Genomic DNA, 26,773 nt, shown 5'->3' on the forward strand with positions numbered 1-26,773 from the left:
AGGTTGGCGTTGGACGCTTATTAGCGCCTACAGGACTGCATGAATACTTCTCGCATTGCGCTTATTGCCGTGCAGTCGGCCAGTTTGCGTGGAACGCACATAGGGTGTATATTACGGCTTTTGAATCCATTCATCTCTTAAATAACTTGAACATGGTTGTTCTACGATTTTTTACGTTCAGTTTTTTTCTCAGTGGTTGGCGGCCGCTTAGCGGCCACATATCATTACTATGATATAATTTGAGAATTTTGTATTACGTTTTGCGTAGATATATTGGGCCGATTCTTTCCTTCAAGTGATTCAAGTTTGTGATCTGGATGGAAGCAACAGAAGTTTGTTGATTTGGGAAGACCTGGAGAACCCACGCGCTCTTGCCCTCCATTACAAGCGCGGACTCATTTTCTGGGCTAACTGGGGCAAAAATGCTAAAATTGAGCGCTCTGAAATGGGTGGCAGTAATCGGTAAGTTTCCAGGCAAACAGGAGTTTTCACTTTAAATCTGATTGTTTCCCCACCAGATTCTCAGTAAAGTTCAGTTTCCAATGGTGGTTCTTTTTTCTTACTCTAATCCAGATTCGAATTTTGAAATCATATAAATGGTATTTTAATATAGCGAGGATGATGACTTCCCGTTTGATTCGTGTATAGGAATAAGTGAAACCTGCTTTTATATTTTCTCAACACTTCAGCCGATCCAGTGAGAGTAGCGTTTGCTCGACGTTCTTTAGGATCAAAGCATTCCAAAGGCAGTATTTGCCAACTCATATTATTAAATATTAATCTTTTGCCTATTACACATTTGGCTTAACAAAAAAGATAAAAAAAGTAAAATAAAGATATCTATTTTTCACTTGCGCATGCCCGTGTGCGAGTATAATGACTAGGTGATAATGTATTGACACCTAGAAACGCATCATAGAAACCATCCATTTTCTGCATGAGGGCTAATTTCACAACATCCTTTTAAAAATAGTTTGCTATTTTTTGTAACAAAGGATCTGAGGACTGATTGTTGAATTTATGGACACAGCAATAGACAAAGAAGACATAAGGAGTATGGAGGAAGGAACGATCCTATTGGTTGACATTTTTGGTTGTTGTAGACTAAGGAAGGAAATGGTTGACTAACTAAAGGGTCTCTCGTTGGTTGCTGTTAGGTAGGATGGCCTAACGAGACCAGGTCAGTCCTTCCGAAAACGAAAATAAGAGCTCCACACTGCGGATGACGTGAGCAGGAGGCCAGTCGAGCGGGAAGTTTGAAGACGCATGAGGTGTCGTTTCTAAGACGCGCTTGCCTATTTAGAATCTCTATAATCTTAGACGAATCTCTCAGGGAATCTCACGCGCCCCTCATGTCGGGGATCAGAGTGGGCTCCTGCCGACGCGACGTCATGCGTCACGGCAAAACTCCGGTGGGCGAGGGGTGGGGGATCTGCGCAAGGACTGACCTGGTCTCGCTAGACCATGGTTAGGTAGTCTATTACCTTCCTCCTATGTCCATTCCAATCACCCGCTTCCACCAATTGGATCCATCCATTTTGTCTTATTTGCCTATAGCTTTGTCTATGAATTTCAAGAATGAGCCCGCTGATTGGAGTAATTTAATTTCGCAGTCGAGTACTTCATACGTCGGAGCTGAAGTGGCCGAACGGATTGACGATCGACTTTGAGAAGGACCTGCTCTTTTGGAACGATGCGTGGAACAGCGTTATCGAATTCAGCGACCTGGACGGGAAGAACCGGAAGACATTCTTGCGGAACATAGAGCATCCGTACGGCATGGCCGTGGCCGATCCGTACCTATATCTCACAGACTGGAAGTCCGAAACGCTTCAGAGAGTTCACAAGAGCACCGGCAAGGGCCTCGAGATCATCAGCAACAATCTCAAAACACCCATGGAAATGAGATACATAGAGGTTATCATCCACATATCAGGATACACTTCATCCATCAATAACGGGCTACTTGTACGTCAAAAAACCAAAAATTGAGGTAAACGTATCAAGCACGAAAAGTGACATCAACTCACGTAGTGCGTGTAACATCGGGTCGTCCCCTCACGAAAGAACGTAACTGCATTTCAATGTTGTCAAATTTCCCTAAAACATTGTATTTTTACCATGAGAGGTTTGGGCATTTCTAAATGATAATTTTACTCCTTTTTTCCGATCTCATGCGAAAATTATTAAAATTTTTAACAAAAATTGCACAGGCATATCCTTGCAAAAAATTGAATTATTTGAGTCAATCTGGCAACCTTGCGATGGAGTTACGTTCCTTTGTCCGGGAAACGACGAGTTGTAACGTCGACAAAAAAGCGTAAGTGCTAAGTTTTCAGGAATAATCTAACAATTGAATAACTCAAATCCACTTTTTGGCATTTACAATTAGTCCGTTATTAATATTTTACTTTATTAGTTATTTTTCTAACATTTTTCTTAGAATGGCTTTCATTTCCTTGTTTTAAATTTAAACACTTCGAAAAAAAAGGAACCGCAGAGACAGGTGGATCCTTCTTTTCATTACGAAGAAGAGGCGTCAAGTTTACTGTAGAAAATCATTTTTCGTCATGGACAATGTTGCTTTTCACCTAACGGTCAAACCTTGTGGACCCCGGGACCCCCCCCCCCCCTCTCCAAAAAAAAACAAAGCGACACGTTTCACATTTGTTCTAGTTAAACTAGAGACAAGATGACCCTCCACTAGTATCTTGGTAATGGTGGAAGCTTTTACTTTCGGGACTTCAAACTTCACCTGTTGGCCTACCTACTAGGTCGATGATTAACATCGTGTTGCGAGTTTCGTTTTGTAAACAAACCGAAGTTTGGGAAACTTGTTTGGCTCATGACGTTACCCGAAGTCAATCTTCCTAGTAGGTGAAAAGTCAAAATTTATGATGTTGCACTACATTCCCTTGTCTGTTCTCGTTTTCAGATGGACAAAGTGGACGACAACAGCTGTGGGCTGAACAACGGAGGTTGCTCGCACCTTTGTTTGCGAACAGCTTCGGCCTATATGTGCAAGTGCCCAACGGGGCTAAAGATGAAAGATGATGGGAAGACTTGCAGCTCTCAACTCTTTTCGTTCATCATGATCTCTGCCAAGCAAGCGATTTTCAGAGTGTCCACTGATACGCCCGAGCTGTGGCCAATCGTCCTTCCTGTCAACCCAAGCATTCATAATGCAGTTGCCTTGGATTTTCACTGGAACAATAGCGCTATCTACTACGCAGACGTAGCTGCTAAGACTATCAGGTACTCGTCGAATTCAACTGTGAAATAATTCATTTCAACCTCAAGAAATTATGAGTACGTAACGTTGGAAAATTATGAGTAACGTGCGGATTGTAAAGTTGTGTACGGTTCAAACAAATTGTACGTACCTGTTTGAATACAATAAGTTTCAAAATTTGCTTAAGATTTTACTGAGGAGCCATGCAAGTATTACGTAATCCACTTAGAGGTGAAGAGATTTTGCGCCAGCGTTACGGTGCGTTACAAAGAAAATTTTTGAGAAGTTTTTGAAAAATTGGGGGGAGGAGGGTCAAGCCAGCGTTAATCCAAAAGGGAAGATGTAGGACTACGTTACGGCCACGTTACAATGAGGAGAGGGGGTCAAAAAATCGAATAAAGTGCATCATGTAATACTTGAATGGTCCTTCTAGGTCACCCGTGATCTCTGAACCCGTATTTAGAATGTGACAGAAAATAAACCTAATTTTTAAGCATTAACGCAATCCTTATTTTAAAAACGGTTAAGAAAATTCGAGCGGATTTAATCTGATATTTCGTCTCTTCGTAGGAAAATGGGTTTAGAGAGAGAGGATAATCACACAGATGTTGTCACGAACATCCTCAGTGTGAACGGAATTGCAGTAGATTGGTTGGCTAATAATATCTACTGGACTGATGGAGGCTCTAAATCTATTCATGTGGCACGACTGGATGGCCGTTTCCGCAAAACTATCGTAAACTCTGATCTGGAGGATCCATGGTCCATCGCTGTGTTTCCACAAAAAGGGTAATTCTTTTTGTTTTATTTTCAAACACGATCCCCACGTATTTTTAAGTTCATTGACGATATCTTACATAGTACTATTTTCGAAATTTTGGAAAAAACAGGATCCAAAATTTGTCGAAGAAAGAAGAAGAAAAATAAATAAAATATAATATACATATACATATAAATAATATGATATTAGAATCAAAAGGAACAGTCGGGTGAACGCGCGTGCACTTTTTAGCGCACACGTGTAAAAAATCATGGAGAAAAAATTACAGGAAAATATTCCTAAGAACTAAAAGAGGACTAAGAGCTAGTAAATTTTTATTCCTCAGCTATACTTGGTTGATGCCTATCCGCAAATGAGATTACGCCAATTATGTCAGTACTTAGCATAGTACTTATGGAGCGAGGAGTCTGACGAAGAGAGTTATGATGCCAGAAAGACAAGCGGGAAAAAAGTTAAAGTTCCGCGCTACTTGAAGTTCTGAGGTATAAAAGAAAAGGGGCGAAACGGATACGGTGAAGGAGTTTCTTCAAGTCATATTTTGCCGAAAAATTAATCGAAATTGAAATGATGTTTTCTTCTGAAAATTCAATCCACACGTCAGAAGCGGGGATAAAAGAGGTCCAGTTTGCGCCAAAAATATGTTATGAGAGGAGAAAGGGTGAGAATCAACAAACGATTAATTCAGATTGAAGGCTCCCGTATATTTATTTATATCAATAAATTTCAATTTCTGGACTATGTTCAGGTATTTGTACTGGACGGACACAGGGGATGACCCAAAAATTGAGCAATCTCTGCTGGATGGCTCAAAACGAAAAAACATTGTTTCCGGTGGGCTCATGTTCCCAAAAAGTCTGACAATTGACTATGCTGCGAAACGACTTTATTGGATCGACAGTGTGAATGACAGAGTTGAAACTTCTGATCTCCATGGCAACAACAGGGTTGTGCTCATTCAAGAACCAGTTATGCGACCCTTCAGTTTGACCCAGGTGAGCTGTTTTCAATGAATTACGGAGACTGATAAACAAAGTCATTAACTAATCGTTGCACCCCGTACGAAGGAATGTAAAGTTTATTTCAAGGTTGAAAAACTGACTCAACCGATTCCTTTTTTTACAAGTAGATAACTATGCAGTTTTCGTACAAAATTTAGCAGATTTTTGCGGGCAATTAAAAATAGATAAAACAAGTTGGTTTTTGCAATCGCTAGCGATAGCAATATTCGTCATGGGAACTTTTGCTTCTGGGATATGAAAATTTTAAGGTACAGTTCGTTTGTAGTATCTTCAGAATTGAAGGGGCTATGTAATTTTGTGTCGACATCTCTTTTTTAACATTTTTAATTTTTTTTCTTTGCATACAAGAAAGCTGTTATTTACCAATTATTTATTTTCGTTGGATTATGTATGGTTTTTGGAAGTTAACGCATTTAACTTTCAGTTTCGTTTTTTCGGCGTAAAGTATGATATTTTTACTCTACGCATATGCCCGAATACGCATCATAACGACGGTGAAACTACCAAACCACGTATCTCGTTTGCGGTGTTTAAAAATCTCCGCTCACATTTTATTTTTTTGAAGTAGACCAAATCAATATCATTCCTTGAAATTTTCACAGAATTTTCTCCGCACGAAGAGGAAAAATCACGGAAATTTTCAAGACTGGACGTTAAGTAGCTTTTCATTTAAAAAATAAAGTATGACAGAAAGTCTGCGACGTCGCAAACCGAGATACGTGGTTTGGTAGTTTCACCGTCGATAAGTGACCTATGTGCTTCCCAAGTTGCCATTTTTTTCATTCAAATAGATGTAACCGAAATGTTAGATGTGTACTACCTATACTACTTTCATGTCATTGCTTTATTTATTTATTTACTTTTTGCGTAGGTATAAATTGTTATTTTTTGCTGAATTTTGGAGAAAATATTGCTTTAAGAACGTGGAATGTAAATTAATTTTATTGAAAAAAGAAAATACCATCATTAATTTGGGCGAACAGAGAAAATATACATCAATATTTGGGTCAACATCTCCCTGATTATATAAAGGATGAATATATTAGTATTTCTGTATAAAAAAACTTAGCTTTTGTCTTCAGAGATACGATGATTCTAGTCCCAGTCAATTTGTTTCATTGAAAAAACAAAAAAAACAAAAAATAAATAAAAAAAAAAACAACTGAAATGTTAGACATACTATTTTCATGTCTTTCTATTTGTATCAATAGGTACTTTTTGCTTAACTTACGAACGTTGAATGCAAATTAACTTTATTGAAAAAAGAAAATAACGTCATTAATTTGGGGGAACATGTGGCTGATTATATATATGAAGGAGGTATATTCCAGTATTTTTGTTTAACATATTAACTCACGAGAAAATGTTCGCACATTTATCATCTACTATTAATTATTTTTTGATGATTAGTCTAAAACATTCAATACAACCATTAAAAAGTAGTTCCCATCGTCGGGTATCGAACTCCCGATCGCCGGGTGCCCGCACGTAATCAAAAATACGAGGCGGTTTAGTCAACTAGGCTATAACGGATCCACGTGGGCGGGAATAAAAATAGCATTTAAAAGACTCGGGCAATGGGCGGGACTTATCACAAGAGACCTTGACTGCTTTTGAAGCGCATTGCTGTAGGAGCCATTGGAGCCATGGTTCGCACTGTTTTAATGCGTCTCGAGGTTCATCCCAGAATGCATTCCGATCGCGGCAGTTGAGCTAAGGCAATATTTGCGTATCCATGAATTAAATCAATCAATCGAGCTCTGATTTTGACTTCTTTATCCGTAACGAGTCCTCCAGAACAATTTTCCACCTTGTACGATGGTTATTATTTCTTTACTTCTATTTTTCAAATTTGAGGTGGGATAATGGCGGCTTCTCAAGAACACCGAGGTAGGCGATCTTTTGCACCAACGAACAGAAAACTGATGGCGAAAAATAACCAATCAGAACCTCCCAAAAAAAGAATTTGCCTAAAAACGGAACTTCGTGGTTCTGCGCAGATTTACCAGTCAGACACGACATCTCAAGGTGGAAAAAAACTCGCTGAAAGCGAATTTTAGCAATCAACACAACTTGACGTAGAGACATGATTGGCCAAAAAATACAACGGTTTTTGATACTTCGGAAAATCAACCAAAAATCGGAGACTGGGCGAAACGCTCAAGGTCGCAGAGGTATAGGGAATCCCATAGCGAAAGCAACGAAACGATTCTAATATCATGGGGAACTCCGTTCCCATGACAATAAAAACATTTTGCCTGAATTAAATTTTCCGGATTGATTGAGGCACCTCCTCAATGAGTCCAAATTAGACTCCCCTCACCGTCACACTTGATGGTTTTTTTGCAGCTCCGGAGCAATCTGTACTGGACGGACGTGTTCAATCGAACGTTGCACGTAGCTGACAAACTGACGGGGATCCACAAACAAACATCCCGTGGTAGAATTAGGAGCGTGATGGAGATCAAAGCAATGGCTTACGATATCCAGACAGGCTGGACCCCGTGCCTTGTTCAAAACGGAGGCTGCACGCATCTCTGTTTCTACAAAGGCTACCGTCACGGTTACACGTGTGGCTGCCCCGATCTGCCCGATGTAACTTGTCAAAAAGGTACGTCATCATCACGGGTAATTAAGGCTCAACATAATAATATGTTGTGGGTAACGATCCACAGGAACAATATTCCAGTCCATTGGGAATTCCGAATAGCAATTTTTCTCAAAATAAATTTAGAAATATAAAACCTGAGTTTCTTTAAAAGATTTGAGTGCATTTTTAATGACAACACTTGTGAGCTATCAAATTGTGTTTAGTATATTTTTTTATTTCATTATTGCCGAATTATTTAAAAAAAAAACATTTTTGTAAGGATAAATTTTTGAAAAAAAATTATATTTTGAACGATTTTTTTTGCAATGTTTCTACGTTGTAATCTTAATAGGTTTACAAATATTATGCTCCTATAAAACTAATTATGTTATATAATTGTGAGATATGGTGTTACAATCAATAGATTCGTATACTTTTTATATTTTGTCTATTTCATACTTTGAATTAAAGTATATCCCAGCTGAATTTACACTGAAAATAAATTTATTTCATTCATATGTTACTCGATTCTCAATATTTTTTTTTCTAAATATTTTAACTAAGGAAATAAGGGAAATAATGGGAATGAGTCAGGCGTAAGTTGATTAACTCGACATTGAATGTTTCAGAGCCGAAGAAAAGGATCGAAGACAGGAAACCTGAGGATGATTCGGACGCGCCTATGTCGGAGGTTATGCCACGCAATTTTTCTGTCGAGGAATCTAGCAATTCATGGGCATTTTACGTTGTTGTGCCCATAATTTTGTTGCTGGCAGCATTTACTGTCATATTTGTATTATATAAATTTACAAGGTAAGTGATACATTTTCGTTTTTCCACCACTTTTTCATACTGCTTATGTACTATATTTAAAAAAAAATCTCTCCAATAATTTTTGGCACAGTATTTCAAATGTGGCGTAATATTCAATTGTGTAAAATTACGTCATTTGGTATGAGTGATTGCACTCTTGATTTGTTGAGCTAAAACTCTCAATTGAGCCAAACTGCAGAGCGATGTTTATCAAATTACATGTCAGACTTAATTAAAATGAACTTTTTCATCAGACACCAACGACCGAACGCATGTTATATTATAATTTGACCATGAGAGAGAATTTCAAATAATGTAGTGTGATGTAGATTGCTTGAAGGTCTATTGAGTATATTTTTAGAGGCACACATTATCGAATTTTATTGATATTCTAGCTGTTTGGGGCGCGCATGTGTTCACCTCTATTGCTCTAAAGAATCCATTGAAATGAAAAAAGTAAATTGTGTTTCTACAGGGTGGCCCAGACCTACCGTACCAGACCTTTTTTTCGGTTAATTTGGGTCGCACGAAGTCCAGGACCGCGGGGATGAATAGGGAATCGACCCCAAGGAATCCGAATTTCATTGTCCCAGAGCCCCCCTGGAGCCTCTTGGGGGGGGGGGGGTAAAAGGGGGGTCCGTACTTCAAATGTCAGGGTCTATGTCAAAATTTTGAAATTATCTTATTGGAATCAGAACGTACGGACATTTTTAACGTATTTCAACACCAATAAATCCAAAATCGGCCCATCCGTGTCCAAAATACCGACCCCTAAAGGTGGGGGACAGAGCCCCCTTTCAAAAAAATTTAAATTCGTTAAATTGACGTGGAGACTCGGAAAAAATGAGGATTCATAGGTAATCGACCCCAAGGAATCCAAATTTGAGGGTCCCGTTGTCCTCAGAGACTTTCCTGATGGGGCACAAGGGTAACCTCCACACCGGTTAAATTTAAAAGTTCAGAGTCCCCTTGTGCCCCACCAGGAAAGTCTCCGAGGACAACGGGACCCTCAAATTTGGATTTTTTGGGGTCGGTTACCCATGTATGCTCATTTTTTCCGAGTCTCCACGTCAATTTAACGCATTTGAATTTTTTGAAAGGGGGCTCCGTCCCCCACCTATAGGGGTCGGTATTTTGGACACGGATGGGCCGATTTTGGATTTCTTGTTGTCGATATAAGTTAAAAATTTCCGTACGTTCTGATTCCAATAAGATAATTTCAAAATTTTGACATAGACCCTGACTTTTGAAGTACGGACCCCCCTTTTACCCCCCAAGAGGCTCCAGGGGGCCTCTGGGACCATGAAATTCGGATTCCTTGGGGTCGATTCCCTATTCATCCCCGCGGTCCTGGACTGCGTGCGACCCAAATTAACCGAAAAAAAGGCCTGGTACGGTAGGTCTGGGCCACCCTGTATAATGCTTCAGTCTTGAGTTTTAAAACGAAAAAATTACTGATTGGGCTAGACTTGTGAGGGAATATTGATACATTATGATATTTTTTCACGATTCTGTTAATTATTATTTATGGTGGTTTCAGTGTATGTGATAGGTTTGGACGCACAAGACAGAATAATATTTTCACATTCATGAATCCGAACTACAAATCGACCTCTTCATCCTCCCTTGGAGGCCGCTCAATCGATAGGAAACCAATGATTCAGGGAAAAGTTCACTACGATAAAGCTATGGTAAGTAATATTTCCAAGTATGCTGTAGAGATTACCTTAATGGACCGCGTTAAGCAGAAAGGAGTCACGCCACATCGCCCACATCAGCTGTTGCCGCACTATATTGGGCAATTAATTATTTTACATGAAAACGGTTGTGTGGTTGTGTGTATTTTTGTGCAAATTTCGGTAAATTTTCTGCATTGTACAATACAAATTCCTTAAAATTTTCAAAAGAATCCGCACAAACGCTCTCTTGTGATAGGTTACACTGCCCCGTTAAGTTTGCCAATGGCTGATGTGGCTTAGTTCCTTTCTGCTCAACGCGATCCAAATGGTTAATCTTATTCTCACCGGCCGTTAATTGGAACCTTATTTTTTCAGATGAATACTTCGTATTTCGACGGTTTAAGTCGGCAATCACATAACTCGGTTTGCGACGTCGCAGACTTCCCGTCATACTTTATTTTTTAAAGGGAAAACTACTCAATGGCAACTCCTTAAAACTGCCGTGATTTTTCTTCTCTGTGTGAAGAAAATTCTGCAAAAACTTCAAGGAATGATGTCAATTTGTTCTCCTACAAAAAAATATCATAGAGGCGGAGATTTTCAGACACTGCAAACGAGTTATGTGATTGCCGACTTACACCGTCGATTTGGTTAATATTAACAGTGATAGCTTCTCATAGTAAAGATGGGTCAAGTAAGTTGAATTGTGGATCGAGATAATGACACATGTATAGCTGAAAAACATATGAAAAAAGATATGAAAAACACATGAAAACACTGTTGAGTCGCCTTTCGTCTTTATCACAGGAAGATGTAAGATGTGCATAACCTCAAACTTGCTTACTCGCACAGTCGACCTACTTCCTTACAATAGAGAAGAAAAACTCAGAGGAGATTCAGAGAAAAATTTTTATCAGAAGTGTCACATAAGTTACTTACAACTATAGTTGTAACTATAACAACAATATAGTTGTAACTGTATTAACGAAGTTCTCTATAGAGAACTACGTCAAGTAATCTAAGCAGCATTGGAAGTCTTATACGCCCTTAACCAGAAAACGCCTCAATTACACTAAATCAACAAGTAACCACACGACTTGACTCATTTTAGAAACAACATATTATATCGATGGTGAAAGTGCAGAAGTGCGTATCTCGATTTTTGACAGTTTTGAGTTAACTGCATAAACGTGCAGTTGAAGATGTCGTCTATCAGCCAGCAAGAGATTATAAATCGAAAAAAATCGGGAAGTCACCTAAAACCGTAGAATATTTTTGGCGTATCTCGGGCTTAAGTGCAGGAATTCGTATCTCGTTCAGGCCTGTTCATTTTTCGGCGCGCCTTACGCACAACCAATCACAACGCGCGCTCCTCAGCAGCGTTTCCCGCCGACACCGCACATCAGCTGTTCTGTGTTTGTTTTCAATGGTTTTCATTTATCTATCTAAAAGAAAAGTTGATGTGGATAAATGTGGATAATCAGGCAGTGCAGCATGCATAATATCAGTGAATGCTGGTGATAGGCCGATAGACGAGGGAAGGGGGGGATTAGGTACTGTTACTTGTCATTAATGTTGCATACGCTTGTAATTGAAGGCGGATTATCACTCGAAGGCCCTCCAGTATCATTTCTCCATAGGTATCTACTACCTACTAGCAGCGCGCGGCGTTCATGTCCATTTTTACTCTCTGGGCCAATGCAATCATGAACTGATTGAACTGACGGTTTATCACAACGGTCAGTTTTATTAGAGTCAATCCGGTCAAACAATGCTTCATTTAGTGTATTGGATCGACTAAAGCTTCTAAATAAGTTTTAAGGTTGAATCAATTCTATTTTTGATCTTAATGATAAAGAGTAGCTTCAAAACGCTAACTGCAGAAATGCGTATCTCGTAATCCAATGTCAGTTTCCAATCATACAATGCTTGATCCGGCCGTATGAGGTCAAACTAAAGCTTCTGATAAAGAATTGTAAGCATGAAACCCTTCTTTCAGTTTTTAAATGACCAAAATCGCCAACAATAGGTTTAAAACACTAATTGCAGAAATGCGTATTTCGTGATAAAGTGTCAATTCCTAGTGCCGAAAATGCGAATCTCGGCATTTCGGCCGTATTTTCTAACAGCGCGAGAAATTATTCAAAATATTGATGAAGTCTGAAAAATCATCTTATTCTTGCTATCCTCAAGAATTATTACCCTTCTACTGACAATAAAGAGTAATGTAGACAGTTTTTTTTACTCTCCTGAAAAATCGTGTTTTCCTAGATACGCACTTCTGCACTTTCACCATCGATATGTTATTTCTTTACGCAGGTAGGTGTTTTTATAGGTGCGCCAGAAAAAGCCTTTTAAAAATTTAATTCAATTCTCATGTAAGACCAACTTAGTTGACCTTGATCCTCAGTTAATTTTCACGATTAAAAAAATTAAAACGAACTAAGACTGCCATTTTCAGCACGTGGGAACTTTGCAAAGCTCTTATCCTATCAATATTTTGGCTTAAAGATCTCATCTTAAATATTATCTTATCCCTCTTATCCTATCTTAACTCTTTTATCTTATCGTAGCTCTCTTATCTTATCGTATCTCTCTTATCTTATCTCTTTTATCTTATCTTAGCTCTCCTATCTTATCTTATGTTCTTTTGAATAGGATCAGGTCTACCAAGAGGAAGAGAGCCGGGAGCAGTGCGTTTTGCGGGCGAACCGATCGCGGGGGAGTAGCAGACATCAGGAGCTCATCGAACTCCCGTCGACTTTTTATCGAGCTCCACCGAGACCGCCCAAACGCGCCGAACTCTACGCCTGACCCGACGATGACCCTCAGACTTGTTAAAACTGCTCACTTTAACTTTAAGTTTTTTCATTTTAAATATTACTATTTTTTATAGATTTTTTCTACAAGACTAGATTATTGTGTCGTTTAGCATCGGGTTTAGTCTCGATTCTAGTTAGTACCTTGACGCAATGCTGCCAGGCTAAGAAAAAGCGCCGTGCGAACATTCGAGAGCATTCCTCCAAATTTTCTCCGATAGAATGTTTATTTTGAAAGGGAGTTATGCATATATTTCTTTAAAATTTTCAGATATTTAAGATTGAACTGCGAACAATATTGTCCAAAAAATTGGAATAAACATATAATGCATAGCTATTCCAATTGATGATTTTATCAAAGGAACAACTTGGCAATGTCTGATGGCTATTACGGAGTTTCTCCTTAGCACGGCAGTATAGGCATCTTGAGTCGAATTTACGCAGGTGGATTTGGCTCACATTTTGGAACCTGGGAGGAGCAGGGTTGTAGCCCCAAAAGAAATTAATTTTAAGACTTGATTATTGTTGAATCCTGTGTCACCTTGGTTTTATTTGACTGAGGTTTTTCCCCTGTGCGCAACACGGAAATCAGTAGCTGGGGCTCAATGTGACAGTGAGTTTCGAACACAGTCTGAGACTGAATAAGAGACCTTAAACCCAAGAAATTATTTTAGACTAATGCTAAGACTGTGAAATTGTTTTTATTTCACTTGAAAATGATTTTGCATACCTCAGATATTTTCCTAAGAAATAGTGACATCGAAATTTGACCCCTTTTGTCATTCTATTTTTGAATTTTTACCCCTTTTAAGGCTGATTAACGCAATCACTAAATTTGAGTAACACGCCGACAAAGTTTGGTGTAAAAATTGGTTAAAAAATTCGAATAATATGAGGTAAAAAAAGCCATAATTGCAATGTTTACATGAGTCCTGATAATAGTGCATTCTTATCTCATGGAGAGGTCCTTGAAGACTCGCACTGTGAAAAATACAATTTTTCTGATAATTATTCCTGGATCTAGGTAATTAGGCATTTTTTGTAACACGAATAGTTTCATTGATTGAGGGCTGGGCGTTCATAAAATTTAAAAAAAAAAAAACAAACAAAAAAACAAACAAAAAACACTCACTGAAAATTGTAGGTTACCAATAATTGCTAGGAATCGGATGATTTGACCAATTTTTTTCCATAGCAGTATTTTCAAGTTCTCACTTATGATGCATTCAGTATGTTTTACGTAACTTGGCCTTGTTACCAATTAGATGTAACGTTGAATGTCTCAGAAATGAGCTATACTTTTTGAGCGGTTGGCTTCATTCATGTATTTATAAATATTTTCAGGGGTGAAAATTAGAGAAAATAACATTTTTTCCCATGAGTGTATAAATAAAAGGATTTCCATGGCCTTATATTTATTGTAAAATAGCTGCAAAGTTGACACAATACCAATGGAGGTTATCGAGGTTCCAGAGATTAAGTAAAATTATTGTAATCCCGTAAAAAATACGCTTAATGTTGAGTTACTTTACGGGAACTTACGACACGAACATACTTTTAATCTCAAGTTTGAGCTCTGAATGACGAATTTTACTTAAATAGAGGGATATCCAACGCTTTTCATTAGAACATTTAACTTATTTTCCCACTATAATCTTCATGCAAGGCATTGAATCTGCTGGCTTTTAATTTTTCCTACTAAATTCGTCGCTCCTCTGACGCAAGGACATATCGACGGTGAAACTACCAAACCACGTATCTCGGTTTGCGACGTCGCAGACTTCCTGTCATACTTTTTTGGCGCGTATACGTAGTATACCGCCTTTGCGATCGTTTCGAACCCTGCTCGATACAATAACCGAGTCCCTTAGTTCCTTACCGAAAAGTGACTACCGCGAACTTCTGAGATTTTCCAAAGCGTGTAAAAAGTTTATTTGTCCATCAATAATTATGATTTAAAGTTGTTTCTCATTCTGGGGGTCGCTAGTTTATGTGCAGTGAATACCAAGAGTCTACGTTACTTGGTTTTTTTTAAAAAAGCTTAAGAATGCGACGCGCTGATTTAAAATATGCATATATAAGCAGAATCAAGCGAACTGATTCGAGGATGGCTGAGCAGGTCGGCACTCTCGGAATGAGAATTTAACTCCTCCGTTTTGTTCAAAACGTTGCTTTGACAGATCTGTAACCTCGGTTATACTTTTCAAAAGTTGGTACCTGTTGAAGCATATGCTATGCTAAATGGTCTCCGTGGCGACCACTTTTTCTCTTCATCTTAACCTAACATATATGAAAAAAGAAGTCCTGCTTGTATGATTCTTCCAGTCATAATTTATCCTTAAAAAGGTATTATTAATAAAAATGTGTTGATTTATCTATAATATTGTTGACCTTTTTTCTGAGCTCAACAAAGTGGTGACCCCGACGTGATTCTTTTCTCAAAATCTTACGCCCAATTAATTACTTACGCTTCATTAACCATTTCACCGTCACGCTAGGATTCGTCCAATTTTCAAAAAAAATTGTTTCGCGAGTTTTTAGCAATTTTTTCCTTACTCTCCGATAAAACACGAATTAAAAGAGGTCTCATTCATAAAAATCGGCCAAATAGAAGAGAAGTTACAGTATTCGAAATCCGAAGAAATCAACAAAACTTCTCCAAACAAAAAATAAAATGAAGGGGGAAAAAAGAAATGTATAAATTACAATTTAATATGATTGACCTCAGAATGTGACAAGCAATTCAATTATAAAAAGGAGAAAAAATTGAGTGAAATTACAAAAAATTAGCCTCTTGCAAGGGGCTTTCTTGTATGAGTTTTGACCTGAAGACAAGTAAATCCCGTTATATTATTAAAACGAAATTGACTCCATAGTCCAATGCCTTAGTTTCTTGAATACGATTATTTTAAGCACTCGAAAATTTATACCAGCAATTTTACCCATTGGGTGATTTCCTGAGAGCTCATAATATCACGAATTTCTCATAGAGCCCTTCAAAAATGGCTTGCTTTTTGGGCAGCCGATTCGGCCATCAAACCGGGGTCTAAATGGAAGCTGATAATAACACAAAGCTCTGAGAAAAATGTTGAGATGAGTATAGGAACGGTTTGTAAATTACGAGGAGAGGCGGGCATTCTGTTCAGCATATATCGATACATAAGTATTTCCACACGTAGAATTTAATTTTCACGTCAGGGAGTCGACATATTTTGATTTTTTCGATTTTATACGGAAAATTTATGGTTTTTCGGGATTGAAATTACTTACAATTGTTTCATGAAAAATGAATGTACCCAAAATGACTATAGCATTTTGACTTTCACATACGTGCACTCACTAAATTGATTGGTAAATTCAAAGAGTGGGTACATCGACCTGGTATATCAAGTTTCTGCGATTTTTTACGGCAAATCGGTAGATTTTCGGGATGTGGATTGCTTACTTTCAATTCATGAATGAATAAAGCATGGACATGGTTGAGCTTCTTTGCATGAAAAGACGTTTAAAATAACAAAATCAAGACATATTTAATACAATTGCATTTATATCGAGTCAATTTCTTTTCAATAATATAACGGTATTTATAATACCGGTAATTTGGGTATTTTAGCCCCAAAATACCTTTAAATCGACTTTATCTTCTAGGAGTTCGACAGAATTTTTCCTTTCTTCGCTTAAATTTTTTCGTAGCACTTTTCTTCAAGAATCTGATAAGATTTTGCTTGAGGCAGATCAAAAAACTTAAATTTGTTCGAATAGCTTTCTAGATTCACAATACACGGTCTCGTGAAGGTGCGTCGTTGACCTTGCAGTGTTGGATCGTGAATTCTCTTGTTGTGCTGCTTGCCTTTTTTGAAATCTCTGTAAATGAAAACTAAAGGGGTTGATATGTGCGAGTTAATGACGCGCCTTATCAACACATTGTGTTGGAGTTCACAGCTTGTTTTTAAATGAAAAACTACTTGACGTCCAGTCTTGAAAATTTCTGTGATTTTTCCTTTTCGTGCGGAGAAAATTCTGTGAAAATTTCAAGGAATGATATTGATTTGGTCTACTTCAAAAAAATAAAATGCGAGCGTAGATTTTTAAACACCGGAAACGAGATACGTGGTTTGGTACTTTCACCGTCGATATCTCGTTTCCCACATGAGCCCTGGAAAACATGGAGTTATATGGCCACCAGGATTTACTTGGAAATCCAGATACGCCCTTTCGTCAGAGCTACGACGAATTGGACGTATTTATTCTAGAAGGAACTATGTCGCACGCAAACCCTATTCACATAGTTCCTTTTGGCATAAATATGTCAATTGTACCTACATGTTATAACCAATCCCAAGGATGTAAATACCACCTTCTCAAATGGAAGCTGCTATGAAACAAAGAACAAACATGACATAGGTGTGTTCAAAGAGGTTTCACAACCAAGACTAAATTGATGTTATTGTTTTGATTTGCTCAATTTTACCTAATCATTACTTTTCTATTAGGTTTTTGTTTTTTAATAGTTCGTTGAGAGAATTGCGTTGATTTTCACTTTGCATCGTATAAGTGTAGCACTATCCGTTTTTTCATTGAGGTCTTCTTGCTAAATATCGTTATCGGCGCGCGTTGACAGATAAAAATTGATAATTTGTTACTGACCTATGTAATTACTTGACTTATTTATCTTTAAAGTACTTACTAGGGACTCGTTGCTGAATTTGCATACCATAGGAATAAAAAATCTCTGACCTGTAAAAATTCTTCCTAACAACTTGATATGATTCTGACGCACATTTGGCTGTGAAGGCTTTCCTTTCAGTGCAAGTTTATCAAAGTACATATGTACATATTTTTTATGATACGTTTTTCCTGATAACTAATCCATTGACATCAGTAGATGTAATTTTGCATTTATTTTCGATAATTTTTTTGTCATTAAAATTTAAAAGAATTTATTTATTTTTCAAATGATTTGATGATAAATTAATTTATTTTGTTAAAGTTTAGATTTTGCCAGTGGCTACCATTACAAGCTTGAGGGGAAAAGAGGCAAATGTTGACAAAAAACAAGGGTCATCGTGCACCTTAAAAGTTGACCAGCTCCAATAAGTTTGGAAGTTGACATATTCAATTGGGAATGTTAAGGTAGTCGACTTGGGAAACTGTGCCCCTCCTTGATTCCTATACCTACGGCAAGACCTTTGGTACTATCTGAGATGGTGAAAATATTGATTTTGAAAATGATACGGCACATTTGAAAACTAGTTTCACTCAAAGCTAAAAACATATGTATTTATACACTTAAAGTTACTATTTTATACGCCTTTGACAATGTAAAATGTCCACTCATTCATTATACAAGCTTATCATTTTCAGTATTGAAGATTTTCTTCGCTCGGTCGTTTTTAAATTTCTCGAAATTTTCGAGAAACAATGTTCGAAAAATTGATGACAAAAATACATATGGAAGTTTTGAAATTTTATGAACCATCCCCGTTAAAGTTAACATTTTATTTTCGTTGTGATTTAGATTTTTCACCTCATGCATTTCAATCCTTGCAGATACTACCTCCAGTAAATCTCAAAAGCATGTTTATATACAACCTGCCAAGCATAATTATCCTCTACTTTATAGAAATGAATCACAAAAATCAACCCATTGTTGTATATGTTACACGAATGGGGTCACAGACGTATTTCAAATATGCATTTCCGTTTACCAAAAATTTTCAAAGAACAAGTGTTGAGTGAATAAGTCTGATGATGTAAGAGAAATTTTTGTCTTAAAACTCTTTATTTCTTGAAACAAGGTAATTCCTTATAAAGATGGGGATGCCAACTTCTTTGCATGAGAAAAAAGTTAATCCTAGTCACGAAGATAATTTAAACTATAGGAACAGGGTTTATCATGCATTTCTTTTCCTGATGGCATGACTATATATTGCGATAGTAATGATGACTGAGGATCAATTGAAAGGGCGATTGCAATTTTATGGAAATTCATTTTTTATAAGTGACAAACCAAGAAGATGGTGCTACTTTTCTTTTAGTAAATTTAAACGGGCCCTTTTTTACTATTATCTGAAAGTTCGCTTTTAATCAGGTAATGTAAACTTTGGTTCTCAAAACCATTTTGCCATGCTAACGAAGAACGCCGTATAAATATTCTAGGGTTGCCAAATTTCCTTCGATAAAATGTTTATTTTTGAGGCAAATTATTAATGTTTTTCCTTGAAATTTTCAGAAAAATATTCATATATTTACCAGGAAATTCGTGTTTTATCAAAGGATATTTGGCAACGCCTGAAGGTTCATGCGGCGTTTTTCCTGAGCACGACAGCATTATATACATTAATTTACTCACTCGTGAGTTTTTCTTCCTCATTTCATCAGGAATAAAAGAAAATGAATAACATTCTGATGGCTGGAAATCGACCACTTCGAAAGTACTCCCGATCCCAAGTTTCTTGGAAAAACGATTGTAAAGTTAACAATTATTTTACTATCAAATGTGATATATTCGTAATATTTAAAATTAGACAAAGTGGATTATGTTGAATTCTATGTTTAAATGTCCATTAATATCTTCTATTTAATTATAAAAACCAACAAAAAAGAAAGGGTGTTTTCATTTATCCGATAGGTTTTCTTCAGCTGCAGCCCTGCACAAATACATGTTCATTTGTTTCTTAATTTTGTTCTACTCCTTTCCCTCGTCGAGTTATTATGAATCCTGCAGTTATGAATATGTTATTTCAAAAAAATACCAAACTGAGAGAAAATGCAAAAAAACGACAAAATGATGCAATAATTTAAGACATATACATACTGCTTTTCGATTATTTACAGACATTTTTCATTTATATTTACAAACATTTTCCATTTATATTTATTTTTTCAAACCATCTTCAAAAGGCAAACTGGCAAAGGAACGCACCTGTGTTTTGATTTCTGTCTCAAAAATATAAGAAACTCAAAAGTTCAAAGATAGAGTCTTTCAAGAATAATTTAAATTAGTAAATGTGAGCCCTACATGGAGGTTAAAAGAAATGGGGTGTACAAAAATGCATTTGACCCTAAAAACTATTTTATTTATAGCACATTTTTTTTAAACTGCGCCACCTCTTTATGGACGAGATGACTAAATATTTGCAAGACTGTTTAGTAACTGCAACATAACTCATTGATTTCCGGGCTTCCACATTTCCCGCATGTCAGAGTATCCATTTAACTTGCACTTTTTTTCAAGATGTTATTTAAAAACCCATGACCCACACTGTAGGTGGGGAACAAGGCTTCCCGGGGCTCTCGAGTTTTGGGACTGTTTACGTCTCAATTCAAATGTAAGATGATCTCAGGAACCAATAAGTCCGAACGCGTTCATATCTGTGCGTACGTGCCACAAACTACATCCCACCTAATTTCATCTTGCCCGGTTCCCTGCCGCTCGAAGGTTGGCGGTTGCCTTTATCCAGCACCTCCGCATTCTTCACTGGAAATATCGGATGCCTGAAAAAAGTAAAACGCTATACTTGCATTCACGTTCTTTGGAATCGACGCACGACCCACGACGTAGTGTTTGCCCTTATAACATCACTAGGATTCAAATTTTGAAAACAAATTCTAAGGCCCCTCTACAGCATATATACGAGAACGCTCGGATTGCCGATTAGTTTATCAAGAATCCTGCGTTTTAGTACATTTTCTTTAAAAAATAAGAAGAAAAAAACGAATCAAATTTCAAAGTTTCAGGTGCTTGCGCGCATAATTTTGAAATATATACCTGAAAATTACGCTGAATGTATGTTTTTATAGATGAAAAGAAGGCAATAATTGTGATACCCACACGAAACCCACCCTTAAAATTATTTCAAAATATTTCTCGATCATAATTATAATGCATCCGAATTTCTCAAACGCTACAGTAGAAAGCGAATTACCGAGTTTTTTTATTTTTTAATATTGAAACGATAGATCTAGAAATGAACCGATCTAGCCCTAAACATTTTTTTTTAGAATGCTCTGTCGAGTATCTTGTGACCAAAACACATCGAAAAGAAAAAAAAAAGAAAACTAAACTGATAGGCCCTCCAAAAAAGTAGCCACCAGAAAGACCGACCACAAAATATTGTAAAGGATTAATCATTTCCTCTAACCGAAGCGAAAGCACGCCAGCCACTACGACAATATGCCCTAAAAATTTCAAATATATCTAAACATTCAAGAAGGTTGTAAGTCTCAAAACTCATGAGCCCTGGCATCCATCGTAAACAACGCCCGGTTGGCTCATGGTTTTTTTAACTTCTGCTCTTTCCGCATGTCGCGACTCAAATGTCTACTCATAGGGACTGCGCCGCGCCATGATACGAAAATGAATGGTGGTAAGGCAACATTGCAGCGTTGCCAAAATTCGTAGAGGCCGAGCTACATACAAAGGAAAGAACCAAGGAACGAAGGAAAAAAGTTGTATTACTTCCGTGAGTTTTAACTAATGTTGCTTTCCTCGTAATAAATCAAATTTTTCCTCTAAATAACTTACATTGTTTTAGTATGTACCAACATTTTGTGACATGCTAGAGAGCTGTAATTTGTTTTAAATGAATACATAGTACATATTCTCACGTATGAATTTTTCGTTTAATGTGCAAACAGTAAGCACTTTGATATAAGTAGGCATTTGCGCAATAAATGTGATTTTCCTTCTTCTTTTTTACGCATAGTTATGAACAAAACCGATTTTCTACTAGGCATGAACCTCGCAGAGCACCCAAAATTGGATACAAATAGAGATAAGCGAAAAAGTCGCTTCTGTATTAAGAAATTTGAAGAAGAAGAAAATAATTTATACAATAATTTGGAATACCTGACACCTGTTAGCTGGGACTACATACAAACTAGGATGAGGCAAGAGGTGTGAAAAGGCCCGAAGATGGCAAGCTTTTTCAAACTCTCCTTAAGGATCCATGAAATTCCAAAGCCTCCTGCATGTATTTAATGCAGGCTCATCTCATGCACTTTTGTTGCACCGATCTACCTGCAAACATGTTGGAGGGAAAACATTTTGTGAGCCCCCGGCCACCGTCTTGGCATATGAGGTTTTCGACTTACACTAAGACTTGTCGTATAGAAGTTTCCCAAACCCATAATCAATCAGAGAATCTTGAGATCACACACATCACACATGACCCCTTTTTTATGTAATTTGCAAATAGTGAAAATATATATCAAGTTACGAGACCTAGATGGTCTTTTTAAATTTTTCCTTAGTACCTCGTATAACGTACCAAAGAATTACACACCGCTTTAAAATCACACATGACTGATTATCTTCGGGGTAAACACTTTGCGAGGCGAGTTTTTACATACGAGGTCAGAATTGCTAAACCAGCGGGCTTATTGTTGAAATTGATGACCAAATCTACACACCAAAAAAAAACAAGAGAAATGTGGAGGGATCGTATTGGTGGAAGCGGGAGGTTGCAATAGATAAAGAAGGTATAGACATAACAGGAGCATAGGTATAGACTAACTAACGGCAACCCGCAAGAGACCCTATGGTTAGTCTATACCATTTTCTCCCTTAGTCTGTAGGAACCAACCATTTTAACCTATGAGATCAGTCCGTATCCCCTATGTCTTCTTTGACTATCGATTTCAACATCTTCTTTGTCTATCGATTTCAACAATCAGCCCGCAGTTGCTCAACTCTTTGGTTATCAGGTATCATTGAGCATTGATTTCTGAATACAACTTTTACACCATTGAGAAGAAAGCAGAGCGGGTTCTCTAAAAATATTTTGTCGTTAAACACACTTGATAAAATTTAAACAAAATTCATTCCAAAAAAAAAAAAAAACTCTTCTCAAAACCGCAAATGTAAAGAGATTCCGTGTCCTTGTTTCAAGCGTTCGGGGAAAAACGGCAACCGGTGGCGCAAAACGCCGGCCGTTGAGACAGAAATGAGCGGAAGACAAAGATGAAGCCTCTTCAGGTAATAGCTTTATCACAAAACTGTAGCTCGGAACAGAATTATTCTATTTCTTATTTCGTACGCTGTGTTTTATTTTCCTATCATATTTTCCACCCCTTCCTCACGTGTGGATCTCGTCATCCAATTTTCTACGTGTTCCCCGCTCCTGCTTCGGGGTTGTTGCTAGCTCTCCCCCCCCCTCCCCCTCCCCCGTCTCAACCACCTCCTCGTCTCCTTCGGACGTTTCGGTGTTTTCCAGGGCCCTTTTTCCGCGTTTGTTAGTTCCGCGAGTTGAGAACGTAATTACTCGTGACCGGACACGCATAAAAAACAACGTAAGATCATTCAAGCATTGCCGGATTTCTTGTGATAAATGAACACTTTCCCGGAAATTTGTGATTTTACCTTCAGAGTTCTTGAACGAATTTTCTCGTAACGCTATCCAGAGTACATGGGATTTCGACGAAAAATATTTGTAATATTTCTTCAAAATATACATTTTATCCGGAGAACTTTGGCAGCATTTGAATGGTCATACGACGTTCTGCCATTACTGGGCGAAGGAAAGAAAAGTGGGCATTGAAAGGTGGGAAAAAATCACCTGGTGAGAGCGGGAAGAAGAGGAAAAATAATAAAAAGAAAACTAGCCACGTCAAAGAATTTTAAGTGGGAAGTGGGAACAACTGTCAGTAAAGGAAATGGTAAGTTCCATTCTGTATATTCTCTTTGTCGATGGCGAGTGCGTTTGATCATGCAGTTTCATGGATCTCCTAATTCGTTTTTAGATTTAAAATAAATATTGGCGAAGCAATGTTGGCACTTCAAAAGAAGTCTCGTGCATCTTTTAAACCCTGCCTACCTTGCTACGTCCATGCCCTATAAAAGAGATATGATGCAGCCAAATGAGACGTTTTTTGGTTGTAAGTAAGAGAAAATACATTTTACATCCGATTGAGACCAAACAACGGGAGTAATAATACTTCAGTTAGACGTATTTATTCGGACGGGAACTATGCCCAGTTAAATGTCGGAGCTCCGAAAGTAAAAGCTTCCACCATTGCAGAGATAGCAATAGAGGGTCTCTGCCTCTGGGTGGAGTGAAAGCCTGCCCTAGCCAATAGTGACGCCGCCGCGCCGCTTCTCATTGGCCCCCGCATCAACGACCGGTTAGCGGACTGCTCCTGGCCTATCAAATCATTGATGCGGCGACCCATCCATCTCATTGGTGAGTCCTATTCGCTCCGATCTGGCCATCATCCGACACTGTTTCGGCGCCCTCGCGCCAGCGCGTCCCACCGTATCGAGCACCCACGGTGGTAACAGCGCAGCGTTGGATGAGAAGCGTGCTCGAACAAGTGCAACGCGGCTGCGCTATTGGTTGGCGCAATGTTGTGCTGTATCTGTCTCCACCATCGAGTACAATAGAGTCGCAATGTACTGGAGCGCCAATGAAGTTAATCCTTGAACGATGCATTTCTAGCCTCATGTTCGCCGGAAAGTCGAAACCATCTGGGAACCATACGGCAGTTTTTAAAAAGGCCCACATTGAATCGAGTCAATAGTAGAATGTCGGAAAAAATTGGAAACTTCAAAACGTATAACTCAGCTTCTACAGAATGTTGAGGTTCTAAAAGTGGTTTCAATGGTTTTTGCGTGACATTTTTTTCAAGATACCCCCATTAAAATTTAATATGTGACAAAATGAATTTCGCTGTTTCAGCAAAATCACTCACTCCATTTCAATTATATCAAGGGAATCTCATAGGACACTTGATTTCGAAAAGGTCGTTACTACTGTCCTCCGCAATAAAGCATTGAAATCGCATGCTAACAAGATAGTAAGTAGGAGTTTAGCCGTCAGTGCCAAATCGGGAGCCGCACTTACGTGGGTGGTTGGTAACCTCAATACCAGGATTCAGAAGTTTATAATTTGATTGTTTACGAAAGATATCCCTCGTCGAGTGTTTACTCGGAACTGGATAATCCGTCACGGATCAAGGATTGGAGCACCTCTAAATTGGCCTCAATGCTTCTCACTCATCTGTCGTGAAATATATGTACTGAGTCTTGGTGAATGCCACTATCGGTTCTTATACTAAACTTCACAAGACAAGTTGCCGGGCGGAATAGTGATCATATGTCACAGTGATATTCAAATAATTGGTCCACATTTTGCATTAAGGAACCACTATCTCAGGCTCTTTTTAAAAACAACTTATATGCCATTATGAGTTTCCCTCTGCAGGAAGGTGCTTTTATGGAAGAGCCAGAGACGGGGGTTCCTTATTGCAAAATGTAATGCAATTAGTGTTCAGTCTTTTTCCGCTTCTTTTGTAACCTATGCCTTCCGCATTATTGGAATTTTTTTTTTTTTTTTTTTTTTTTTTTTTTTTTTTTTTTTTTTTTTTAATGCATGACTGCATTTACGATTGAATGTTGAAAAATATAACGTCTTTTGGTCAATATTAAACTGCCATACTTAGGAAGTACGCCATATGAACATCCGAATATTGTCGAATTTCCCGGAATTAAATATTTATATTTTAAAAAAAAGTTATGGTCATATTCTTGTGATATTTTAAAATCGTTAAAATTAAAGACGGACGGAACACTCCGAAAAATTTAAAGAAAAAAATCCGGAGTTTTCCTGAAAGTCCCTTTTTTTATCAGGCGAAAAAATAATGACTCAATGAGAGGAGGTTTTTCCTAACCTTCGACAGTTTTCATCTGCGGCACTTGTTGCCAACTTTGCCGTGGTAGAGATCAAGGTTAAACATATTTTTATTGAAGGCGATATGCGCAAAATTTTCTTAAAAAACAAATAGGTATGTCTAACCATGTCACTTCACTAAATTTCATAGTAATACTTGTTCAAGCGAATACAATTTCACTTTCTGTCATGTTGAATCATCTGCATGCAACGTTCGTCATTTTTGTGTGTCCACGAAAGCTCAATTAAGTCAAAGATGGCTCTGCCAATTGGACCGCGTATAGCAGAAAGAAACCAAGCCACATTAGCTTTTGCCAAATTCAACTGGGCAATTTAATTTTTTCATGAAAACGGTTGTGCGGATTTTTGTGCGAATGTCAGTGAATTTCCTGCATAGTACGAGGCAGAATCTAACTCAAGGCTTTGGTTTCTTTCTGCTAAACGAGGTCCAATTAGAATTGGATCCTCCAAAGACCGTGCTCTCCATTTGAATGTACTCTAGTCCATTTCTTAGCATGATAGCCGTAAAAACTAGGCACGTAGCGCTTACAACAGCTAGGACCTCGTGCTGCACTGCGTGGGAGCCGTGGGTGAGCCCCCCAGTTAACAAGACCCTCTCTTCACCACCTTGCGCACACCGCGCGGCTGCGTGGCCCTCGCGTCACGCCACCCTCATGTTTTACTTTTTACGACGTTGCTCTTAAGTTGACGTAAACAAACAAACCGTTTTGTCACTTGGTGTTTACGTCTACACCCGGAACGAGTTCCTGTATCGGCATGCGAGCAACCCCTCGCGCACGCCTTGCCACACGCTACGTCAGAGATAGAGAAAAGAACCGTAAAAGTGCGTTTTTGCCTGAACCTCGCTTACCATTTATTCTCACGAGCTTTTAGGCTTGACAGTAAAACGTACTTCCTGCTGTCCTATACGTAGCACGGTAGTCTAGCAGGCAATTTTTATTAAACCTTGTCGACATAAATCTGTCAAAGCTCGCGCCGGCTTGTGATTTGTGATTGAAGGGTTGCCGGTGCTTTTTCGATGGAAACGCATTACTCAACACCATCTCAAGAGGTTGAGAGGAAGCATTGCAATGAAAAATAAATGGATGAGGATTATACCTCGATATTGTTAGAGGACCATGGGTTCAAATATCTCCTCGCTTTGAAAGGAG

At 38.1% G+C, this 26,773-nt stretch overlaps 1 protein-coding gene and 1 long non-coding RNA gene across 2 annotated transcripts in view; one reads left to right on the forward strand and one right to left on the reverse strand.

The window, feature by feature from the left end:
- Lrp4 (LDL receptor related protein 4) overlaps positions 1-14,423 on the forward strand; it is a 63,405-nt gene extending 48,982 nt beyond the window's left edge. The window contains exons 25-33 of the mRNA XM_072299110.1: positions 269-462; positions 1,614-1,917; positions 2,936-3,255; positions 3,803-4,021; positions 4,759-5,005; positions 7,382-7,643; positions 8,252-8,435; positions 9,976-10,126; positions 12,773-14,423. Of these exons, the coding sequence (XP_072155211.1) occupies positions 269-462; positions 1,614-1,917; positions 2,936-3,255; positions 3,803-4,021; positions 4,759-5,005; positions 7,382-7,643; positions 8,252-8,435; positions 9,976-10,126; positions 12,773-12,928 (2,037 nt within the window). The 3' untranslated portion in view covers positions 12,929-14,423. The remainder of the gene's footprint in view (positions 1-268; positions 463-1,613; positions 1,918-2,935; positions 3,256-3,802; positions 4,022-4,758; positions 5,006-7,381; positions 7,644-8,251; positions 8,436-9,975; positions 10,127-12,772) is intronic.
- A 3,829-nt stretch (positions 14,424-18,252) lies between these two features.
- LOC140224406 (uncharacterized) overlaps positions 18,253-26,773 on the reverse strand; it is a 32,834-nt gene continuing 24,313 nt past the window's right edge. The window contains exon 2 of the long non-coding RNA XR_011899670.1: positions 18,253-21,955. This is a non-coding gene — a long non-coding RNA (uncharacterized lncRNA). The remainder of the gene's footprint in view (positions 21,956-26,773) is intronic.

This window comes from Bemisia tabaci, chromosome 4, assembly GCF_918797505.1.
Source record: "Bemisia tabaci chromosome 4, PGI_BMITA_v3".
In the NCBI taxonomy this organism is placed as follows: Eukaryota; Metazoa; Arthropoda; class Insecta; order Hemiptera; family Aleyrodidae; genus Bemisia; species Bemisia tabaci.